Source organism: Ipomoea triloba, chromosome 8 (assembly GCF_003576645.1).
Source record: "Ipomoea triloba cultivar NCNSP0323 chromosome 8, ASM357664v1".
NCBI lineage: Eukaryota > Viridiplantae > Streptophyta > Magnoliopsida > Solanales > Convolvulaceae > Ipomoea > Ipomoea triloba.
The window spans coordinates 5,503,414-5,527,033 of NC_044923.1; the positions used below are offsets into that span (position 1 = coordinate 5,503,414).

Genomic DNA, 23,620 nt, shown 5'->3' on the forward strand with positions numbered 1-23,620 from the left:
TTGAGATTGGTGAAGGAGATGAAGACAAGAGTAAGTGAAGGAGGTGCACGAATGAAGATGAAGACAAGTCATCAAATTATAAGCCCGAATTTCTATTCTTGGTCATTTTCAATATATCTATCATCAATTATTATTGTTGTTATTGTTATGAGGGGACCACATAATCACTATTTGTTAGTGTGCGTTATCAAAAAAATTTTAACAAAAATTAAACGTATAACTTTTTAATACTAAAATCATAATCTTTGTCACTATGGTATCTTTGTCTTTGAAGGCGACAAACTTCGTCCAAGAAAGAAAGAGAAGAGCGACGGAGGAAGAGGTGGCGGCAACCATCTTCACAGTTTCTTCAACAACAACAACAACAACAACAACAACATAATAATAATAATAATAATAATAATAATAATAATAATAATAATAATAATAATAATTTTAGCGGAGGTCTTTAGTCTTTTGTGACAATTTCAAATTTAGTATCAAATTATAGTTTTGCAATTTAACATCCTAAACTATATATCATATTTTGGACGCTTGCAGTTCTTCAAATGACTTTTTTTTGGGTGAAACCCTATTTCAATAAAATTATACTACCTCCGTCCCAAAATGGATGTCTGATTCGTTTAACGAGGCTTGACTAAAGTAATTTTTAATCTAATTTTTCATATTATTAAGTTTAGCATTAATGTATAAAATTTATATATTTAGAAACTACATTAAAAGTACTATTAAACACAAAAAATTAAATTTAAAAATAATAAAAAATTACTAAAGAAAATAAGTAAAGAATGAAGAGTTGGTTTGACCAATGAAAAGTAAATAGGACAGGTAAAATGGGACAGAGGGAGTAGTTTTTTTGCTTCCTCCAATAAAATTTAATCACTTGGAGTTATATTCTATGGAGTTCATGTTCATCTACCATTTTTCTTATAGAATATAGACTGAAAAAAGGAATTGTCAAGGTGGAAGTCAATAATTTTATTCTAGAGGGTTGAAACTAAAGTGACATTGTATTTGAAATATAATAAACTCTTAAATGTTTGATTTGACATTAAATATAAAATAATTTCTTTAAATTTACAGGAAAGGATGAATTAATATAGAATTATAGCTTATAAAAATACATTCTATTCCCAAAAAAAAAATACATTCTTATCATCTTAGGAATATATTTAGACAAATTGATTAGACGATTGATTTGATATTTACAAGGTTTATATTTGTTATTTTTTTTAGGGTAAAATAATTAATTATTTTATTAAATAGTAAATTCATAAATTCATAAATTTTCTTAATACCATATTCAACTAATAAATTATTTCAAATGTTTCAAAATTCTAAGACAACATTTCTATACTATTTTATCTCTATTTTCAAGAAAAAATGACACTTTTATCCTTAAATTATTATAGAGAAATAACTCTATTCTTAATTATATCGTTATCACGTTTCGTCTCTTAATTGTTTACTAAAATGACTCCTTTTTTTTTATTATTTATCTCTGAGTTTTATTAGAATTGAATTAAAAAAAACTATTTAACAAACAATTGAAAAGTTATAAGTTCTTTGTAAATAATTGAGAGACAAAAAAATAGCAACAATATAATTGATGGACGAAAAGTGTTATTTTCTTATAATTCATGATGAAAAATGTCATTTTATTGTGTTTATTAATTCACCAACTTTATTATGAAAATTTATATTTATTTAAAAGTTAGGTAAATAATCAATAAATATTATAAAAATAAAAATAAAGTACTAACTTATATAAAATATACAATGTAACATTATTCACATGATGCATAATCATTCCCCATGCTTTATCAAAATTCAGTAAAAAAAAAAAAAAGGACGAATGCTTGAGTGCACGAAAGCATCCCAAATAATGGAAGCAGATGTGTTGTGACATACTGACTTGTGAGCCACTAAATTCTGCACCCAAAAAAAAAAAAAAAGCTTAGAAGTAAAGGAACATGGAATTCCCAATGCTTCCTCCATGATCACACACAGCTCAGCTTGCGTTGAACCTGTTTACTTTCAGTCTCAGTCCACTCATGATCTGAAAAAAAGATGAGATTTTTAAAATCATTTCTTGTCTGGGTAGCAGTATGAAATATTTGCAGGCTTTGATTTCCCTTTAGATTTTCAGGCACCCTTTGTGAATCTCGTTGATAGAAGCACTGAATCTTTAATTCCTCTACTCAGTGGTGGAATGGGTTCCGATTCCGATCTTGGGGACGCCGGAAACGTGCTGGAGAATGTGCTGGAGAACGTGCTGTGCTTTCTGACGGATCGCCGCGACCGGAACGCGGCGGCGCTGGTGTGCAAGGCGTGGTACAAGGTGGAGGCGATGACGAGGTCGGAGGTGTTCATAGGAAACTGCTACGCCGTTTCGCCGCAGCGGGTTTCGCGGCGGTTCGGGCGGGTGAAATCGGTGAGCATAAAGGGGAAGCCGCGGTTTGCGGATTTCAGTTTGCTCCCGCCGGATTGGGGCGCGTATTTCTCGCGATGGGTTGCTACTATGGCTGAGGCTTATTGTGCGCTGGAGAAGGTTTACCTTAAACGGATGTTTGTTACGGACGATGATCTTGTCGTGCTGTCTCGGTCTTTCCCTAATTTCAAGGAGTTGGTTTTGGTCTGCTGTGAAGGATTTGGGACCAGTGGACTCTCTGTCGTTGCTAGTCAGTGCAGGTCAGTATGTAAACCACTTGTTTTTTTATCTATTGATTTGGGTTTGAAATTAAGAAATAGATAGATCTGGGTTTTCAGATGAAGATCAGATGTTCTGTTTTTAATTCTTCCAAAGTTGTGTCCTTTTTCAGCCTAAGATTTGTTTGTTTGTGTCTTAAACTTTTGGGTAACAATGAAAACTCGCATCCACAACTCGACAGCGGATAAATCCCGTCTTATGACCTAGTCAGACCACAATGGGTAAACCAACCTACGTTGCCTTGACCGGCTCAAACCAAGAAAGTATAAGTTATTTCAATTGGAAGTCAACTTGTAAATTTGTTGCTACCAAGTTAACAGTTTGACTAAATCCCGCCTTGTGACTTAGACCAACCTATGTTGTCCTGACCGGCTCAAACCAAGAAAGTTTAAGCTGCTCGGATTGAGAATCAACTTGTAAACTTGTTGTTACCAAGTCAATAGTCTGACTAAATCCTGCCTTGTGACCTTGTCGGACCATAAGGGGTAAACCAACCTACGTTGTCTGGGATAGGCTCAAATCAAGAAAGTCTAAGCTACTCCGATTAGGAGTCAACTTGTAAACTTGTAGTTACCAAGTCAATAGGCTGACTAACTTGGTTCGGGTTGGCCCTAGTGTCTTAAACTTTGGCTTGATTAGTGAGGGTTTACAAGTTCTGAGTGAAAATTGTCAGGGAAAAAGTGTCTCATTTACTCATATTTTTGCCTTATGTGTAATGGGAATGCTTTGATCACAGGCAAATAAAGGTGCTTGATCTGCTGGAGTGTGAGGTTGTGGATAATGAAGTGGATTGGTTTTCATGTTTCCCAGAGGACAAAACTTGCCTCGAGTCTTTGATCTTTGACTGTGTTGATTGTGAGGTGAATTTCGAGGCGTTGGAGCAGCTAGTAGCGAGGTCGCCTTCCTTGAAGAAACTCGGACTGAATCGCTTTGTTTCGCCCGAGCAGCTCTATCGACTTATTGTTCGAGCTCCACAGCTTACCCATCTGGGCACTGGGGCGTATGGACCCTTTGAAATTCTTGCTATGGTTGAACATGAACCCGACTATGCTTCTGCTTTTGCTGCCTGCAAATCATTAGTGTCCCTTTCGGGATTCCGGGATTTTTTCCCGGATCATATTCGTGCAATATACCCGATTTGTGCCAACCTGACCTCTCTTAATTTCAGCTACGCAAGCATATATTACGAGCAAGTCATCGAGATCATTTCTCACTGCCACAAACTCCAGGTTTTCTGGGTATGTAATAGGAATATAATTCTCCTAGAAAACTCGCCCGGCTATTGTTTTATTTACCTTAAAATTTTGTCCTGCAGGTACTTGATTCAGTGTGTGACGAGGGACTAAAGGCTGTAGCTGCAACATGTAGAGATCTTCGGGAGCTTCGGGTTTTCCCCGTTAATCCTCAAGAAGCTGCGGATGGCCCCGTTTCTGAGGTAGGTCTGCTTGCAATTGCTGAGGGTTGTCGGAAACTTCAATCCATATTGTATTTCTGCCAGAAAATGACTAATGCTGCTGTCGTAGCCATGTCAAAGAACTGCCCCGATCTTATGGTATTCCGCCTCTGTATTATGGGGCGACACAGGCCTGACTACCTGACAGGTAAACCGATGGACGAAGGATTCGGGGCTATTGTTAAGAACTGTAAGAAGCTTACACGCCTCGCTTTGTCTGGCCTATTGACCGACCAAGCTTTCGGTTATATTGGGCAATATGGGAAATCTTTGCGCACTTTGTCGGTTGCGTTTGCTGGAGGCAGTGACACGGGGCTAAAGCATGTGCTCGATGGCTGCCCCAAGCTGCAGAAGCTCGAAGTCAGGGACAGTCCGTTCGGGGATTTGGCTTTGCGTGCTGGTTTGCACCGCTTTTACAACATGAGATTTCTCTGGATGTCGTCTTGCAAGGCGAGTCGGGAATGTTGTGAGAAGATTGCCCGCGAATTGCCACACCTAGTGGTGGAAGTGATAGATAGGGACGACGAAGGGATGGATAGGAACGACGTCGATACTTTATACATGTACCGGTCCCTCGATGGGCCAAGAACCGATGCACCCAAGTTTGTGCATATCTTGTGATGTTAGAAGAAAGACGAGTTTTGCCCCCCATATATGTTCCTGGAGTTGGCTTTCAGCAACCGCGCATTCAAGTAAAGGGACAGGATGGTTTTAAATTTTTACTCGTAATTGTTATTCTTAAACGAGGCCAGCTTACAGATTTTGCTGCAACCCCATCGTGATTCATCTTCTTTCCCGCTGTTTATTTCAAATAAAGAAGCCATCGACATTCAAGAACCGAGATGTTTGCCCCTCGCGATATTCTGTTGAAGTGCGTGTCCTGGAGAATTCGAGATTCAGAAGCAAAAAAGCTCAGAACAATCTTTTTCAAGTTTGCTTCTCTGGAATCATTTAACAGCTATCACTTATATTAGTTGAATTGAGCTTCTCTGCTCATCTTTTATGCACATTTTAGCTGAGAATTTGAACTGTTAGTAGGCAGTATCTACTGCCCAGGACAATACTTGTTTTAATCAGCTGATATCTCCTTCTCTGTTTAGTCTTAATATATACATAACTGTTTTCTTCAAGTGTATTGATTCTTAGCACCTCTCAAATATATTACTATTGTTATATAGGCATTCCCGAGGCACTGATAAGCACCGGTATTTTTTGTATTGGGTATAATCGCATATGTTTCATGTGTTGTATTGGTATTGTCAACTTTTATTTTCACAGTATTCAGTGCAATCAGACATATCGTGCACTTTTATCTTCACAGTATTCAGTGCAATCAGACATATCGTGCATGATTATCTAAATATCTGGTACAAAAGGTATGCACGGTTACTCAGTATAATCAGACATATCATGCGTGATTATATAAACATCTGGTACAAAAGTATACCTGTCTGGTACAAAAGTATACCTGGTTACCCAGTATAATAGGGCACCGGAACCATAACAATTGTCATCTTCTTAGAGAATTTGAGGTGGGATACAAATACAAAATGCAGCCCCCATATTCATAAATATTCATGATGATCCATTGGACTATATGAAATGATCTTTAGGGTAAAGAGGAATTGAGGGTGCTCCATTATGTTCACATTCTTGATTTGTTTTGAGTAGGATCTTGTGTATGGGTGAGGGTGGACCCTAAAAATCCCTAATTGTCATCATGAATATGTGCTCCATTTGCATTGTAAAGCAGTCAACAGCCACTCCATTTGCATTACTTTGTTCCATTTTGAACTTTCTTTGTATTATAAATTCAGCAACCATGATGATACTCATAACATTTTCTTGTAGCTGGAATCAACTAATATTTTAAAAAAAAAAAATTTGTGTATTACATTGTCTTCACTTGTTTTCCTCCTACTTGTTTGTGCATTAGTGTTGGCGTTTTCAAAAAAAATTAAGAGGTGTTTGGTAAATAACTGTTAGCTGATTGGGTTAGTGAGTTTGACTAGTTGATAACATTAGCTGATTGTAGAAAGATGTTTGGTAAATTAGCTGTTAACTGACAGTTGATTACATGCAAAATGACTTTCTCAAAAAATATTTGGTAAATTAATTGTTTGCTGATAGTTGATTACATGCAAAATGACTTTCTCAAAAAACTACTCATAGTATTTTGGAACAATAAACCGTTACAAAAAGCTAATTAATCAAACAATTATATTGACTGTTTAACCAAGTCAAACAGCTAATAGTGATCAAACAAATCAAAATTAACTGATAAACTAATTATGTTACCAGACCTAAAATTTTTTCTAACAAAGGGTTGTCTACATGTCACATTTATTGTGGGCAAGATTTTGCGGTTATTTGTAATGTTTATTTTATGAAAGTAACATTTTAGAACATATTAAAATTAAAAGAGAATGTGGACAACTATTTTTTGGGGTATAATGATGTCCTGCAAGAGGGTAACCACATTGACTTGACTAATTTGACATGGAATTATTACATGACTCTATTTGAGAGAGTTTTAACTTCTCTTATACACGGAGTGTTATTCAATTTATGACTTTTTAATTTACAGAAAATTCACAGTTAAAGTTATTATTTAAAGGTGTACTATGGATGAAATTCGCTTTGTAATTTTTAATTTACAACTCTTATAAATCATTGATATGTGAATAATCATTTTGAAATAAAGAAAAAATTTGTTATGATAACAACATTTTTTTTGTGTGTGTGTGAATTTGTGTAACCAAATGACGAGTTTTCTTGTTTAACAAAATAAGGTACTATAAAAATGCTACTAATAAAAATTAAACTTGATAATTTAAATAATAAATTAACTTGATAATTTAAACATTTGATGAGCAGATTGCTAATATAATTGAAAAGTTAAATGTTTTGCTTGGTGTCGATCGGCACCACAACCTTTCTTATCAAATATATGTAGAGAAGAAAATGATAAACATTTTTCTCTTTAATTTACAAAAAGGTCCACAGTCACTACTCGAATATTGGTAAAGTTTGTTTTGTAATCCTAGTTAACAAAAGATCACAAAGAGGTAAATTACCATAGCTTGCCATAAGTAATTGGCTCAAACAAAAAAGATCAAGCTCTCACGAAGAATCAAACTTACAAAAAGCTTTTCGCTGTGACGCTGTCCTACCAGGCTACCAATTCTTTTGTATTTTTTCTTTTATTTTCTTTTACATTTTTTAATACTAATTCATTTCTATTTTAAATTTAGTAGTAATTTCGGCATAGTTTTCAAATATATAAATTTTATATACTAACATTAATTTAAGTATTAAAAATAAATTGTAAATATTTTAAAATAAGTTTAGTTAATGGAACTAACATGTAAAATGGGATAAAAGAAGTAATTATTATTATAATCTTATACTCTCTTTTTTTTTTTTTTGCATTTAAAAGAAATTGTGTAAAAAGTAGAAATTTATGTTTGTTGCTTTTATTATTATTTTTTAATACAGAGTACATATTTTTCATATATATAAGTTTGTTTTGGAGTTTATTTTTAAAGTTCGAAAGAAATATGTCTGACACTCTGACGTGTCAACTTGGGTTCCTACGTGGCAAGAAGTTATTGGTTTGAACAAGCGAGCACAACTCTACTCTAAACATACCTCCTGTCATGTAGCAAACTAACAACCTTGTTATGACCACCCGATGCTTGAAATGAACGGCGGATGAGAACTCTTATACGTCATAATTTATATTTAATCATCACAGTCAGGAACAAAAATAAAGTATAAATAACAAATACTGTAAATTCAATTCAGTTCATAAAAATATTTTTTTTAAAGGAAAAAGGGAAAATGAATAATCTCCGCGTCGTTCATTTCTTTGTTGAATTTTAAGAGAGAACAGTCCGAGAATTCTCTGATCCTCTTAGGTCCTCATCGATTCAATTCAGCAATATTTTCATTAATCAAATATTTTAGAGATTTTTTTCCCTTTTATTCCTGCAAATTGCTTCAATGGCTTCAAGTTCTCACAGAAGCGGTGATTTCTACGGTGCCGCGCCGTATCGATCAAGGTAATTTCAGACTTTTTTTACGATCTTTTTGAGTGATGTTTTTAATTAATCATCTAATTGTACTTCTGCAAAACGATAGTGACATCTGAAGTGCGAGTTGAAACTCTGCAATTTGAAAGGAATACTAAGAATTTTGTGTGATTTGTGCTTAATCTGAGCAGAGAAGGATTAAGCACGAGACAGGTAGGCGGTTCGGATGAAATACAGTTGCGTATTGATCCGATGCATGGAGATTTGGATGACGAGATCACTGGTCTTCGCAAGCAAGTTAAACAGCTTAAAAATGTAATTAGTTTTCTTTTTCATTTAAAATTATGTTAATTAATTTCGATAATTCTTTTGTGTGTTTTATTTTTTTGATATTACACTATTTATGAAGTGAAGTGACTTTTGGCTGTGTACTTAAATGCTTAGATATGTAATGTATTGGAACTTGGCATATTAGGGTTTGGAGGTTTCCTTCTAATTCTTAATCAGATTACATCCTTCTATTCAAATTGGTGTTTTTAAGATTAAGCTAGATGTCAGATTAAATTAGATGATTAGAAGTTTATGCTTTGATTATAATGATGGTGAAGGGATTCACTTGTCATTATCTTGTTAGATGGTTGCTAACTCTAAGCTGCATGCTAGCTTAGACAGTGAACTGCCATGTCAATTGAAGCTTAAGAAGTTTTATAACCATTATGCTAAATTCAGTCCACCTTATTGGCTAGTTAATTGGGAGGAGAAAGCATTTTTATCTCTTCGTGCGTTGGATGAAATAGTGGTGATCCACTACTTGCCAGAGATGTGGAAGCAATAAGAGAATAAACCAAGAATAAGGGAAATATATTTTATGTATTTCAACAGAATTGAATGTATTGAGTTGTGTGTCAAATTACAATGTTGAGGGGTATTTACACCAAGTTTTGGTGCATATAATGGGGTTTACTCAATCTAAAGTAGGATGCACAGGAAATTCATTGTTAATACTATGTATACTGCTGGCTCAGTGGGAATAGATGTCTCTGAGTTTTGTTGTTCTTTCTAGTGGAAATTTAATCAACTGGCTATTGTTATATTGGCCACTTTACTGTTGCAGTAAGAATATGTGTGTGCATGTGAGTGCCAATGGGAGAACTCTTCTAAATATCTTTGTGTTGATTTTTTTATTTTTTTATTGTCAATATCTCTATTTTGATTCTGTTATGAAAATTGGTTTTGCAAGGCAAACTACTTTCTTTTTTTAAGGCTGCAATTTATTATTCTGTTTCTCTTAATCCTTTTAGATTTGCTTTGCCATTCCTCTTTGCAATTTCTTAGTTATGTGTGGTATTGCAGGTTGCTCAGGAGATTGAATCAGAAGCCAAATTCCAGAATGACTTTGTTAGCCAGCTGGTATGTCATGCATTGCAGAATATTTTCAGCCTTGAGAATTATAGCTTTTTCTAATCGTGATTGCTGGTGCCATTATCTTTTTGAATCTATCTATGTTTACCATCTTCACCTCATACTTCTCTGCATTTTGAAATATTTTTGTGCATTATAAAACATTATCACAAAGTAGGAGAAACCAGACGCATGACAGACGAAGCTTTAGAATTGTGTATGACTGTATGCTGTATGATATCAAATTAAAACCCTATATATTATTTTTTGTGTATAAACCCCACCCCCACCCCCCACCCCCCACCCCCAACACACACCACCACCACCCCCAAACTAAAATGTCAAAAGCTATTCTAGTTATTAGTTTAATACTTTGCATTCCTGCTAATATTAACCTGCTGTAAAATATTATTTCAGCTTTGCTTATAAGTACATGGGATTCGTTCTTTGTAGCAAAGATAGCCACCAACTACATCCTTTAATTTGTCATGATATATGCATTCATGGGTACAGTATCTTTTCTGGGCGTTTTAGTCATTTTTTGTATATGTTCATTGTCCTTTCCACAGCAAATGACATTGATCAAAGCCCAAGCTGGAGTGAAGAACAATATGAGGCGGCTGAACAGGAGTATTATCGCGGAAGGATCAAACCATGTTATGCATGTGGTTCTTTTTGCGCTGCTATGTTTCTTTGTCATCTACTTATTGGCCAAGTTCTCACGGCGATAGTGGGTGTCTCATATTCTCTCTTGTACCACTTTTGTATTGCTCTGTTTGAAGTTTGTCTGAATTTTTATCTAAAAGCTGGCTTAGACTTCAGATGGAGCCATGGAGAGGCTAAAGGATGCTCCCTGCACACCAACTTGCACAATTTTGTTTAAAGCCCCACTTTTGCCAGAGATTGTTGCTGACTGAGCAGAAACGTATGTACTTAAGACAAATATTTGAATTCTGTGATCTGTACATATTATTGGGTGAGGAACTTACAACTTTGGATTGCAAAGAATTGAACTTTTAAGCTTTCAGACATGAACTGTGGAAGAAGAAAGGGTGTGCAGTGTATTCAACTTTTTATGTTCAAGCCCGAAGATATATTTATTTTTAACCTATCTGCATTTTACCAGTTTCCTCCACCACTATTTTCCCATGTGTTCTTCAAGTAACCCTATGTCCATATCCCAATGTTTCAAATTTTGAAAGGCATCTGATACAAAAGGCACGGCAATAGGCTGGGTAGGTTCGGCTCGCTGTTATAAATTCTCCACCGTCCTCAACTCGAGGTAGGGGATATTATCAAAATTACATTAATCCCTATTATACGCAATACTTGCCATAAGCCCATAAATATTCGAATTTAATTTTTATAAACTAATTTTCCATGAATATTTGATTTCTTACTTGGGGTGAGGGAGGATGGTGGAACTCATTGGGTGTTGATTGTTGAAGTTGAAGGCGTAACTTTGATGATGGAGTGTATGAAGACGGTTTTGGTGGATGACAATGCGAAGGCTGGTATTTAGTCATGTGGCATGTGTCCGGCTGTCCGCTAGACACTTGAGTACAGTCAAACGCATGTTTTTCTTAGACAAAAGTACCTCATTTTGATAGAAAAATTCCTTTTTTAAAAAAAAAATTATTTATTATACATTAAGTTTTCCAACATATTAATTCTAAGCCCACATAACCCATACCCAAGAGTTGCTAGAGTAAGCAAATCACGAGTCACCCAAGCAACCTCCTAGTTAATTACTATCATTACCCAAGAGTTGCTAGAGTAAGCAAATCATGAGTCACACAAGCAACCTCCTAGTTAATTACTATCATTACCTCCCAATCAGTATGTGTCGTTGTCGTTGATTCTGTGTACAAAGAATCGATCTCCACACTTCCAACTTGAAGAACCCAATCTCCAATCTAAAGAGTCCAAGGGTCCAAACTCTAGCCTCTAAGAAGCCCTAGTTTCAAGGTGTTGATGGGAGCCAAACCCCCATCATACCGCTAGAGTGTTGACTTTAGGTCAAATACTCTCCTTAAAGGCATTTGTGTTCTCTTTTTCAAGTCAGCCTAAAAAATAAAGTTTTGGGTAGAAATTTATGATTGGAGGGTCTATATTCAAAAGTTTTTTTTTTTTTTTTTGACAATAATATATTCAAAAGTTTGACCTAAAAAATTTGTCCACTTCATCAAGAAAAAGTCTAGACATGAAGACAGTTGAGTATCATTACTGCTGTCTTCTGAGTATGCAACAAAACTAAAGAAAAATCAACTTGAGTAGTTAGACAGACTGTTATTCTGAAACTACTCTCCATCACAAGTTTACTTATCTATTTTCAAATTCAAAATCAAGATTGAGCATGGCAGGAGAAGGAGTAAAGCTGCTAGGAAACTGGACAAGCCCTTTCGCCTGAGGGTGAGATGGGCCCTGGAACTCAAAGGGGTCAAATATGAATACCACGAAGAAGATCTAGCAAGCAAGAGTGAATTGCTACTGTGTTACAATCCTATTCACAAAAAGGTTCCCGTTCTGGTTCATGATGGAAAGGTTATAGTGGAATCATTGGTTATACTGGAGTATATTGAGGAAACCTGGAAGAATACCCCCCTCCTCCCTGATGATCCCTATGAAAGAGCCATGGCTCGTTTCTGGGTTAAATTTGCCGATGACAAGGTAATTGGAGGATTTAATAGAGAGCAAATGAGTCAATTTCGATTTGGTGTTGATCAACGTTTGTGCTTTTTGCACAGAGTGCAATCATGTATGCTTTTGGAATTGTACCAAAATTCACAGTACTTGCTGCAACCCTAAAAGCATACGTGATTGTAACCGGTACAAAAGGTGTCAGTAGTAGTTCCCTCTAACATGCTACCCAAAGATGTAGGAGCCATGCCTGCCTTGCATGTTTATATTCCTAGCTCTACATACCTGATACTCGCGGTTTTTCTTATTCCAGTGTTTCCCAGCAATGAAGGGAGTGTTTTTCAGCCAAGGAGAAGAGCAGCAGGCTTTTGTCAAAGAAGTTTGTCACGACCTGAAATTTCTCGACAGTGCGCTCAACCACAACTGCTGCTTTGGTGTTGCAAAGATCGGTTTTGTGGATGTCGCTTTAGCTTGGATTGTGTGCTGGGCTCAGATGATTGAGGAGATTGTGGGTGTGAAACTCATCCTTGATGAGGAAATGCCTTCCCTTGCCAAATGGTATCAGAATGTCCTTGAAGCTGCCCCCGTTCTGAAAGAGTGCACACCGCCCCGAGAAAAACTGGTGGAGCATTTCAAAGGCTTCCGCAAGATGCTTGCAGCTGCATCAAACTGAAATATTTTTTCGATTAGTTTGGCTTAAGTACTCCGAAAATTGTTGTGAAATTAGTAAATTACAAACTAAAGATGCAATGTACTTCTCAGTTCATATACAGTATGGTATAAATAAAATCAACAAGCTCCTATATTCATCGTACTTATTTATTTATCATGCCAGAAAGCAGTATTGGCACCATTACGAATACAACAATCCTTTAACTTCAGTACTCACCTCCAGCACCAAGAAAGTACTAATGTACAGCTACCACCCATAACGTACGCATTTGCATGTGATCAATATCCCTCCCTGGAATTGCTTCTAGTTAAAGTCCACATAACAGAAACAGAACCGTTAATTAGTTATCAAACAGTATAGTTTTTTTTTTTTTTTTTAAAGTATGTATGCTGTATATGTTTTACAACCTTGATGTCTGAACCAGACCACGAGTCTCATCATCCATATTGATTCCATCCTTTTGCATCAGCTCAAGAAGTTTTTCAGCTGATTTGTGACTGCATGTTTGCATCCTAAGCAATGATTTGTAAACTGGAAGGCTAGCAAGATTGAATTTTCTGAGAACTCGAAGATATTGTACAGCCTCTTCAAAATTTTCACTCTTCTGCAGGTAGTTCGCAATGGTCACTACAATACTAGGTGATGGCCTCCAATCACAGTCTTTCGACATGGCAAGAGCTCTTTGCATGGCATCGATAGCTTTCTCTATATTCCGACTTCTAACCCATCCTTCCATCAGTATTTCCCAGGTCTTATAATTTGGAACTCCGCCTTTCTCCAATGTGCGAAGATATAATAACTCAGCTTTCTCCGTTAGTCCATTCCTCATGTATGCACCGAGAAGAATGTTGGGGACTCTGACATCATAAGTCCTACACTGAGACTCCCATTCTTCAAAAATATTCTGAGCATCCTCAATCTCACCAAGCTTTACCAAAGATGACAACATACACATGTAATTGGCACAAGTCATTCGGCCTTTTACAGCTTTAGAAGCTTCCCAAAGCCGAAGTACTCCTTCCTTATTGTTTAAAGAAGTGTATAGCGTAATAATAAAGAAATAAGCAAGGCGGTTACAGTCGGACAATTTCTTTTCAGCAACTCTTAGGACCAAAATAGCCTTGTGGATAAGTCCCGCTTTTTGGTAGACGTTAGCTAATGTGCACAAACTGCTCCATCCTACGCCAACATGTGGATCATTCATCATTTCTTTATACACAGTCTCCACTGATTCAATGTCACTCAGATCTCCATATGCTCTCATCCAAAGGTTATAGGAGAGCACATTTAGCGGTATACAGTTGTGCTTCATTTGCAGGATGACAGATGGTACTTTAGTGTACTGAGAAGTAGCCATATAGAGCTTCATCATCTCATTAAAGGGCTGAGTGGTCACAGCCAACCCCATGCCATTCATCTTTGCCATCAGAGCTTCTGCCTTCCCAGTGTCCCTTTCTTTAGCATAATAACGAAGAAGAGGAAGACAAGAAGCCTTCTTCGAAACGGAGCCTGGCAATTTATCAAAATATTCTTCAGCACCTTCCAAACCATGAATTTTAATTGTTAATTCCAATCTGATTGCATAGTCAGCAACACACATCCAAGAATTATCTTGAGTTTCCATCCACATTAGTATCTGCTCATATCAGAAATTAAGTATATATGCCCGTACGGGCTAAGCTCAGAGAGTTCAGTAGGCAGTATTAGAGAGAAGAAGAAATTAAGTATATTACATAATCACTTACTGATTTGATGAAAATCAGAAAGAGTTAATTCCGGATTTAGTCTTCTGGCTATCACAAATTTAGTCCTTAAGTATTAAATGCTTTCCAATTGTAATCCCCTTTAAACTTTTTTCTATGTGAATGAGTTAAAATTGAGGGTGAAATTAAGACTGTTAGAATTAAAAAAAAATTAATGCTTTGTTTCCAGCGTGTGAGAATCAATTGGCTTAATGGTCACGACTTTTCAATTTTACCCTAAGGATTCAAGGGAAAAGCTAACTTTCCAATTTTACCCTAACTATTCACATAGGAACAAACTAATGGTGGATTGCAGTTGGAAATGATTCAATACTTAGGATTAAATTTGTAGATTTAAAAGTCAAAAACTAAAATTGGAAATGTGTGATAGTTAGAGGACTAAATTCGAAATTAACACAATTGAAAAGGACATACAACCCTAATCAGATTCTTCAAGTGTTAATCAGCATACTAACAATGTATCTATCTGTTCTGAGGATAGAAGGAGAGTCATTGTTTTGATAGAAATATTTTCCAGATACAAACATAATCAACTTCCACTCGAAAATTCGATTAAAAGAAAAAATAAATGACCTCAAGAGCGGATTCAAAACGGCGGCGTTTCATAAGCTGCCTGGAGATACGCCGGAGCTCGGATACCGAAATCCTTCGCCCATCATCCACCCAATTCTGGAGCACAGCAGTCGTACTCCTCCGTGAGCATACGCTATTGAAAATCCAGCTCCTGAGCTCGTCGCCGGCGCCGCGGCGGACTCTATACGGAGCCGTTTCCCTAATCTGTAAGGAACTTGAAGATATGTGCCTCCATGAAGTAGCCACACAAGCAATGTCGACACTGCAATTCTTCCCCACACACAACGCTAATTAGATGCACAGTTGCATATATAGTATGTGTATATATAGATAGAGAAATGCATACCTTCTTAGAGAGAGAAAGATCCGGCGAACCGCTGCCATGAGCCACCGTTCTCTGCGAGACGAGAACGGAGGGAAAATCGTGTGTTTGGTTTGGCAATTGGCAGTGGAATTTTAATTTAGGTTGTGAATAATTGAATATTATACTCAGTAATTTTATTTTATTTTTTAACTATAGTGGCTTTGCTAAATAATCTTTTTATAACTAGTATGGGAGTGAGATGCACAGTCAAAATACGTAGTAATTTTTAACAGTAATTTTAAATTACAAATTATTAAATACATCATTATAAACCACGTTTGTAGTAGTATTATAACATTCCCCATATTCGCTACAAATAAAAAAAATTAAATTTTTTAGACTAATAACACAAGATACGTCAACATATAATTGACCATGATTAAATACATGTTTTCAAAAAACAACACAACATGTGATAGGGTTTGTCTTTAACTTTTACTGATCGTACGTTATGACATACAAAAGCATCACATGAAATTGTCTTTACTGAAATTTAAATAGTAATCTTGAATATGATGCGGTCAATGACATTCGACGTATCAACACCTTTGTACCTGAATGATTCCTAGACATAATTTCGACTTTCAAAACATGATAGGCTAACATAGTGACAATTAGTCTCGTACATTTACACAAACCAAGTAGCCAATACTCCTCAATTGCATAGTTCTGGCTTTCAAAGCATGATATGCTAACTTGGTGACAATAGCATTATACATATACTCCTTAATATATAAATATTATTACAACATATATACAAACATATTTAAAAAAAAAATGGGTTGGCCCATTTAGCCTGCCAACCCACTAATATACGAGTTGGGTTCATGCTTCCAACCAATACAAAAACGGTTCAGGTCAAACATGATCCATTTTACGCGGGCTCGTAACAAGGTATCACGTATGAATTGGATTGACCCGTTTTAACAGTTTTACATACTACTACCAGTTCTCTATCTCAAGTAAAGAATAATTTTTCTTTTCTTGCTCCATTAAAACTAACTCTACAATAGACAACTTTTAACATATAGAATGTCAATATTCATACTTATCCGACATAAAAGTTTAATTTAAAAAATATTCACATTAAGCAATATATTGCATTCGTAGGTCAATATAGTTAGTTGTTATTACCATGATTTCGTCAATTTATAATAATTAATGAATAAAAAAGAATTCGATTGTCATGTCAAAGTGGCATTATTGAAAATAAAAATTAGTGAATTAATAGAAAACAATCAGTATTAGTACATGGGTATATTTGATTACCATAATAATTACTTGGCAAAAGGGTCAAATAAGCCCATGTACTATCATTAATTGTTCATCTAGCACCATGAATTAAAATATGGTCCATCTAAATCATTTTACTCCTAATTATTTTTCATATAGCATTTTTAGCTTATTTCTAACAAGTAACTCATCTAATTTGATGACATGGACAAATAAAATTAGAAAAAATGATGACATGTTATTTATATGGATGTTTTGGATGATTTCTACCATATTTCATTAATGAAAAAAAATAATTTCTTGCAATGAAATAGGGTAGAAATCAAAATTTTTATATAAAGTTTTAACTACATGAGTGTATGTATAGCGGGGTATTCACTATTGTTCGGCAATGAGATTTCATGGAAATCGATATATGAAAATTAAATTATTTTTATAATAACTTAAGATATTGTATTGGGTAAATTTTATTTTATTTTAAAAATAAATTAATATTTTTGGATTTTTTGATAATTGAATAACTTAAGATATTGTATTTTTGGATGATTTATTGGAATGAAATAGGGTAGAAATCAAAGTTGCTATATAAAGTTTCAACTACAGTGTACTGTGTATGTATAGCGGGGTATTCAGTGTCGTTCAACAATGAGATTCCATGAAAATTGATATATGAAAATTAAATTATATTTAAAAAAGTAATAAACTTTACCCAATATAATATCTTAAGTTATTATATTTAATTTTATTATATCGATTTTCATGGAATTTCATTGCTGAACAACTTTGCATATCCCACTATACATACACTGTAATTAAAACATTATATAACAACTTTGATTTCTACCCTATTTCATTGCAAGAAATCATTTTCTTCATTAATGAAATAGGGTAAAATCATCCAAAACATTCATATAAATAACATGTCATCATTTTTTATTATTTTATTTTTTCATGTCAACAAATTAGATGGGTTACTTGTTAGAAATAGGCTAAAAATGCTAGATGAAAAATAATTAGGAGTATAATGACTTAAATGGACCATATTTTAGTTCATGGTGCTGGATGAACAATCAGTATTAGTACATGGGTCTATTTGACCCTTTTGCCTTGATTTAACTTTACCCTAATTCCGCACTGAATTTATTAATCGCTAAAGTGTCATCCCGCACCATGAACTATATTGAATTATTCATACCGCACCTTGAACTTTCATAAGGTCTATTTTGATACACAAACCATTAATTTTTCATCATTTAGCAATTTTTACAGGTTACCTACAAGTTATAGGTAATCTATAATGACTTGGATTTTTTTTTTCTTCTTTTTCTTTTGATTTTTTTTTTTTGGTTTTCTTCTAAACCTTCTCCAACCCAACAACCAGTACCGGAACCGTAAAATAGAAAAAAAAAATCTTATATTTAGGCATTTAGCTACTGGCAGTAGCTAAATATATATTAAAAAATTATATTTAGCTACTGCCAGTAGGCAGTAGCCAAAATAATAATAATAAAAATTTATAATATGTTTTTTATAATAACAAAACATATTATATATAACTATATATACTAAAAAAAATCATGTTGAACTGGAACCAGAACCTTTATATAAGGTTCCGGTTATAGTTTGTGTAACCTTAAAACCGTGAACCGGCAGTTCGGAACCGGAACGAACCGCGGTCACCCCTAGGCAGGTTGTCGATGGGGTCGGCGCACGTTTTCGCAAGGGAGGGGAGGAGCAGTGGATTGTGGAGGGGCTGTGGTGATTTGGTCTATGGAGCAGCGTGAGGCACAAGGGAGGGGCAGCGTGAGGCATTGATTTTTAGGGTTTACTTCAAAATTTTGGGTTGACTTAAAAAGAAGATCCACATAAGCTAATTACCTGTGTCATGTTATTATAGTAACCTAGTAACTTGTGAAAAATGCTAGATGAAAAAAAAAAATTAATGGTTTGTGTATCGAAATGGATGTTATGAAAGTTCAAGGTGCGGCATGAATAATCAATATAGTTCATAGTGCGGAATGACACTTCAGCCTTTATTAATTGATAATCAATTCAAGATTAATGGAAAATTAAAATAACATTTTATTATTACAATTTTCATAGCATGCATACAAGGATGGAGCAATAGAATGTTACATAGGAAGAGTTTCATTTGCTTCCATATTATTTACTTGAACTTGCAGTTCCTCTTTCTTATTATTATTATCACCATTCTTCACTTCTCCATAGAAGTAAGATACAAATCCCCAGAGCGAAAGCGCCAGTGAAATCCCCTTTTCCGGCCCAAATTTTTCGCCGTAAACTACCACCGCCAACACCTCCGTCAGAGATAGTGATGCGGCAGCGATAATGCCGGAGAGCAAAGACGATCCGTAGCAGATGGCTCCGGCGGCTCCGATGAAGTATATCTGCCAAATAAGGGCACTGAACACTACAACCACATAGTATTTTGCTTCTCCTATCTCAAATCCTCTGCCTTCCCTAGAAATTGCCTGCACCATTATATTGTTGTGATATATATACATATATTTATATACTTAGCATGCAAAATTATAAGGTAATTGTAGTATTTGTCTATATTTATTGGTCGTGCTCACTCCTCGTCTCTAAGTTAATAACTTGAGTTGCAAATTTCGTCCTTTTTATAACATGTCGTGCTCCTTGTCTCTAAGTTATAGCTATGTTTACCCTAATATTTTGTTAGAAAAATGACGAAATTTGTAACGTCACTTATAATTTAGGGACGAATAATGAACATGACTAACAAATAGAGATGAATCCTTAATTACCTTATAACTCAGAGAATAGATTTTGTTTTAGTTAATACCATTTGAGGTCCTCCAAATATAGTGATTTTGTCAAGTTTAGTCCTAAATTTTTAAATTGATCGCTCGTGGTCCTTTGACTTTCAAATTGTGGTCTATGTTAATCATTCATTATCTTTCAACCATCTTATTTTAATCAGTCGTGCTCCTTCTAGGAAGACATTGGTTAAATTTTGAAAGTTGAAGGACAATGGAAGGTAACTTGGACCATAGATAATAACAATTTGAACGGCAAAAGACCCAAGATGATCAATTTAAAAATTTAAAATTAACCGTCACAAAATAACTATACTTGGAGTACCTCATATAAGTTGAACTTGATTTTGTTTACCTGGAAATCTTTGTTTACCAGCATTCCAACGGTACAAAAAGCAGTGGCAAAGAGGGACATAACCATCTGAAACTCCAAAACCAAAGTATAGCTTAAACACTGCCTTGCCTTGATGTAAGTCAACTCTATACACGGCAGAAGAGCCCCGTACAAAGCCGCCGCCGCAAAGGTCATCAGAAACGCTGCCACGTACTCCTTTTTCGACTCCCCGGCGGGGCGGTCTCCGCTGGACCCCACAGCCAGCACCCCAGCTCCAATGGTCAACAGCACGACCGCGTTCATCGTGAACGCCGTGAACCGCTGCTTCACCAGGACGAACGCGGCGCCAGCTGTGAACGCCAGCTGGGACGCCACGATGAGAGATGACGTGGACACGGGGAGCTTCGAGATGCCATAAGTGTAGAGGTAGTTGATTATGCCGAGCAGGACGCCCAGGGCCGCTCCCACCAAAGTTATATTTCGAGTAATCGTGAAAAAGTTTGTTTTTGTTGTGGTGGTGCGGCGGCGCGTGTAGTAGGCCGCCGCGAGTGGGATGAAGGTGATGGGCCATCCCGCGGTGGAAATCCACGTGGAGAACCATATTCTATCGCCGCCGCGGATGAAGTAGAGGCGGACGAGGAGAGGGCCGCCGCAGCTGCCGATGCACATCATAGTGCCGTTGAGGAAGAGGAATAGCCTCCTCCTACTCATCCTCATACTTCCCTTCCCTTCAGATGCTTCCATTTCTTAACTTCAATTTGGAGATTACACTTGCAACCATATATCCTACTATATGTATATATATAGCAAGACAGCACTCATATGTGTGCAATAATAAGCTCCGATTTTATAAAAAAAATATATTTAATATTTAATATCGTTGAATACAATAGGCTGTCCAAATTTGGCTAGTGGTTGGTAGCAGTCGTTATATTCAATAAGTGGGAGACGGAGCTCCGTAATTGACACTACAGTTCATCTCAAAAGATACTGCCTTACGTTTGTTTTGATATTATCGAATGCAACTGTAGTTATATCGAAATGTAACTGTAGTTGTGTTGAAATGTAACTGCAGTGTATATGAGCTGATACGGAGTAACAGTTTCACATTTGTGTTTTTATATTATCGAATGAAACTATAGTTATATCGAAATGTAACTGTAGTTGTGTTGAAATGTAACTGCAGTTGTGTTGAAATGTAACTGCAGTGTATATGAACTGAAAGTGAATGGCGCGGAACGGAGACCGATTCATCCGTCTGTTTTCATTAATCAAAGCGACGTCGTTTTGATGCACGGTCCACGATATAATTTGCGGGTTGGTAGTACAGTTTAGATAGCAATTGAGGCACGCCTTGTATCTGTTAGACGTGCACGTCGTTGACTCTTGTCGTAGTATGGGTAATGGGTCAAAGCTAGGTTTGAGTTGCCTACATCTTATCTGGGCATGTATACGAGCGTTTCTCCCCCGCGTTAACACTCTAAAAATCTTAACAAACAAACACAAACAACCTCACGATCAATTATGTTCGATAACTGTAGACGATTTGCATGCCCCAGTGATGAGCAGTCCACTCTAAGCTCAACCACTGAATGTGCGCACGCTTGCAAGTTTAATATATTTAAATTAAAGATCAGATAGACATAATTCCACACCCCAGATGATGTGGTATAAATTTTGCTAGCTTGCACATGCATCACACAACTCAGCTATTTTCTATATGCATGCATACATACATACATCGTTTTTTTATTATTTATTTATTTTTTATTTTTTATTTTTTTTTTCAATTACATGTATGAAGGGGAAACAATCTCTTGTGATACTGTTTTATGGATCCTTATTTTTGAGATCAAAGATATTACATTTTTCATAAGTACAAGTATTATATCAAATTGTCTCACCACCTCATATCCTTATTATTTACAACTGCTAAGTATGAAGTGAGGATCAAGTTAATTTGTTCTGCAAGAGCTCCTTACTGGATAAAAATAGAATATTAGGGCCTAAAAGCATTATTATTTCTAATAGCAAATTAGTGTCAAATTACTTGAAAAAAAGAAACTTAATAATTACTTTGAAAATGATTCATAACAACTTCTTCCCTAGAGTTTTCTGATGCACTTCTACCATCTAAAATATGCTTCTATGGTCTAATCATTCATATATTTAGCTAAAACTAACCATAATAAGCATATATAATAGACAGTAGTGAGGTCAGTTGTGTGATATATAACTCACAATATATAATTCATCTACCTCATTTTATTATTGTATGATAATTCACAAATGTCAATTGCATTGTTCAAATGTCATATTATCTAATATGTGAATTGTGTTGTTTGAGTTTGTGTTTCAGTTGGGTGAGACTTTGACTAGTGGGTTGTAAAATGAATATGCAATAGTGATCTAATGAACTTATAATAATCAACTTGTAGTTCTGACTTAATTCAATTAACATATGATTGTAATTTTATTAACCTACAGTAGTGACTTAATGTAATTATAAGTTTAACTAAAAATAAATAAAAAATCAATACGGGTGTCATTTAAAATATCTCATATAAAAATAATGATATATTTTTTATACATTAATTTTATTTGTACAAAAATAAAAAGAGAAATGTAAATTTAAGTTTTAAAAAATTAGGAAGAAAATTATTAATTTATTAAAATTTTATATAAATTTAAAAATATTTTAACTAATCCAGACTCATTATTAAAGCCAATAATTAAATACATGCAGTATTTAATTATTGATTTTACCAAGAACTCTTGTGGTTATTAAGAGATTTTTATGAGATATTTTAAATAACAGCCATATTGATTTTTTTAAAATTGTAATTAATCTACTATAAAATTTTGAAAAATGAACTCGTAAATTTAAAAAAAAAAAATTGAAAAAATGATCCATACTTCACATCTTCCCTACATAGTAGGAGCCAATCTATATTATATATCTGAAGGTAATATGATTGACAATTTTAAGTCATAATAATTTTTAGTGTACAATTTGAACTGAAATAGTTTTTTTTTTTTTTTGAGTACTCCTGAAATAGTTTATTGTGGATGTTCCATATATTTTGTTAAGCAGATTCCACTTTTAACTCAAAGAAAACTGTAAGTAATACGGAGTAATTTTTATTCTTTTCTTTCTTCAAATAGAATCATAATACCACACCAATATTCGCCTCAAAGCAACTAATCATTTTCATATTCCATTATTCCATAATTATCCGTGGAAAAAATGATAAATGGATACTCCGGACTAAAACTCCAGTCATATGTTTTGATTTTATTGAAAATAGAACAAAAAAAAAAAGAGAAATTAATAAGAATCGTGACACACACATATATATATATAAACAATTAAACACACACACACATAATATTACTAAATCAAAGTATCATATAAGTATGGAGTAGAAAATTAAATTAAAAGTAAAAGTATGTATAAAATTACTCATATCTGTGACTCAGCGGACGAATAAATTTCCAATTTTGTGTAATCACATCATTAACGTGCATAGTAATCAGCATATAAGAGTATATGCAATGTTCTTTCTTTTATTATTATCCCCATTTAATTGAAGGCATTGTTTCCAAATGCATATATGCTTAAAGCTAATCCAAGTGGTCAA

At 34.9% G+C, this 23,620-nt stretch overlaps 4 protein-coding genes and 1 pseudogene across 6 annotated transcripts; 3 read left to right on the top strand and 2 right to left on the bottom strand.

Annotated features, from left to right (window-relative positions):
* The first annotated feature begins 1,865 nt into the window (after nt 1-1,865).
* On the top strand, nt 1,866-5,344 carry LOC116027471 (transport inhibitor response 1-like protein). The gene is made up of 3 exons (XM_031269124.1): nt 1,866-2,691; nt 3,447-3,948; nt 4,026-5,344. Exons 1-3 carry the CDS (start codon nt 2,213-2,215, stop codon nt 4,782-4,784), a joined length of 1,740 nt encoding a protein of 579 aa, XP_031124984.1. The 5' UTR covers nt 1,866-2,212; the 3' UTR covers nt 4,785-5,344.
* Nucleotides 5,345-7,977: 2,633 nt separating this feature from the next.
* On the top strand, nt 7,978-10,720 carry LOC116027335 (bet1-like protein At4g14600). The gene is made up of 4 exons (XM_031268896.1): nt 7,978-8,227; nt 8,389-8,512; nt 9,551-9,607; nt 10,168-10,720. Exons 1-4 carry the CDS (start codon nt 8,169-8,171, stop codon nt 10,327-10,329), a joined length of 402 nt encoding a protein of 133 aa, XP_031124756.1. The 5' UTR covers nt 7,978-8,168; the 3' UTR covers nt 10,330-10,720.
* Nucleotides 10,721-11,814: 1,094 nt separating this feature from the next.
* On the top strand, nt 11,815-13,041 carry LOC116027334 (annotated as a pseudogene).
* Nucleotides 12,273-15,685, bottom strand: LOC116027333 (pentatricopeptide repeat-containing protein At5g27460). Of its 3 annotated transcripts, none has more exons than XM_031268895.1 (5): nt 15,594-15,685; nt 15,248-15,509; nt 13,319-14,547; nt 13,128-13,202; nt 12,273-12,907 (listed from the first exon to the last, which is right to left on the bottom strand). In XM_031268895.1, exons 1-4 carry the CDS (start codon nt 15,629-15,631, stop codon nt 13,190-13,192), a joined length of 1,542 nt encoding a protein of 513 aa, XP_031124755.1. In that variant the 5' UTR covers nt 15,632-15,685; the 3' UTR covers nt 12,273-12,907; nt 13,128-13,189. The 3 variants fall into 3 exon arrangements, with proteins under 3 accessions (XP_031124755.1, XP_031124754.1, XP_031124753.1); XM_031268894.1 differs by having other exon boundaries at nt 13,128-13,211; XM_031268893.1 differs by having other exon boundaries at nt 13,128-13,214.
* A 3,210-nt stretch (nt 15,686-18,895) lies between these two features.
* LOC116027933 (purine permease 3-like) lies at nt 18,896-20,736 on the bottom strand. Its single transcript, XM_031269716.1, has 2 exons — nt 20,001-20,736; nt 18,896-19,336 (listed from the first exon to the last, which is right to left on the bottom strand). Exons 1-2 carry the CDS (start codon nt 20,721-20,723, stop codon nt 18,977-18,979), a joined length of 1,083 nt encoding a protein of 360 aa, XP_031125576.1. The 5' UTR covers nt 20,724-20,736; the 3' UTR covers nt 18,896-18,976.
* Nucleotides 20,737-23,620: the final 2,884 nt, after the last annotated feature.

Bases quoted from the DNA above. Each gene is read 5' to 3' on its own strand.
- LOC116027471 (XM_031269124.1), top strand. From the start codon at position 2,213: ATGGGTTCCGATTCCGATCTTGGGGACGCCGGAAACGTGCTGGAGAAT. The intron at 2,692-3,446 runs GTCAGTATGTAA...CTTTGATCACAG, and splicing joins GTCGTTGCTAGTCAGTGCAG to GCAAATAAAGGTGCTTGATC. The intron at 3,949-4,025 runs GTATGTAATAGG...TTTGTCCTGCAG, and splicing joins ACAAACTCCAGGTTTTCTGG to GTACTTGATTCAGTGTGTGA.
- LOC116027335 (XM_031268896.1), top strand. From the start codon at position 8,169: ATGGCTTCAAGTTCTCACAGAAGCGGTGATTTCTACGGTGCCGCGCCG. The intron at 8,228-8,388 runs GTAATTTCAGAC...TAATCTGAGCAG, and splicing joins GCCGCGCCGTATCGATCAAG to AGAAGGATTAAGCACGAGAC. The intron at 9,608-10,167 runs GTATGTCATGCA...TCCTTTCCACAG, and splicing joins ATGACTTTGTTAGCCAGCTG to CAAATGACATTGATCAAAGC.
- LOC116027333 (XM_031268893.1), bottom strand. From the start codon at position 15,631: ATGGCAGCGGTTCGCCGGATCTTTCTCTCTCTAAGAAG. The intron at 15,510-15,593 runs GTATGCATTTCT...GAAGAATTGCAG, and splicing joins ATCTTTCTCTCTCTAAGAAG to TGTCGACATTGCTTGTGTGG. The intron at 14,548-15,247 runs GTCATTTATTTT...TGATATGAGCAG, and splicing joins GTTTTGAATCCGCTCTTGAG to ATACTAATGTGGATGGAAAC.
- LOC116027933 (XM_031269716.1), bottom strand. From the start codon at position 20,723: ATGGAAGCATCTGAAGGGAAGGGAAGTATGAGGATGAGTAGGAGGAGG. The intron at 19,337-20,000 runs GTAAACAAAATC...ATAATGGTGCAG, and splicing joins TGGTAAACAAAGATTTCCAG to GCAATTTCTAGGGAAGGCAG.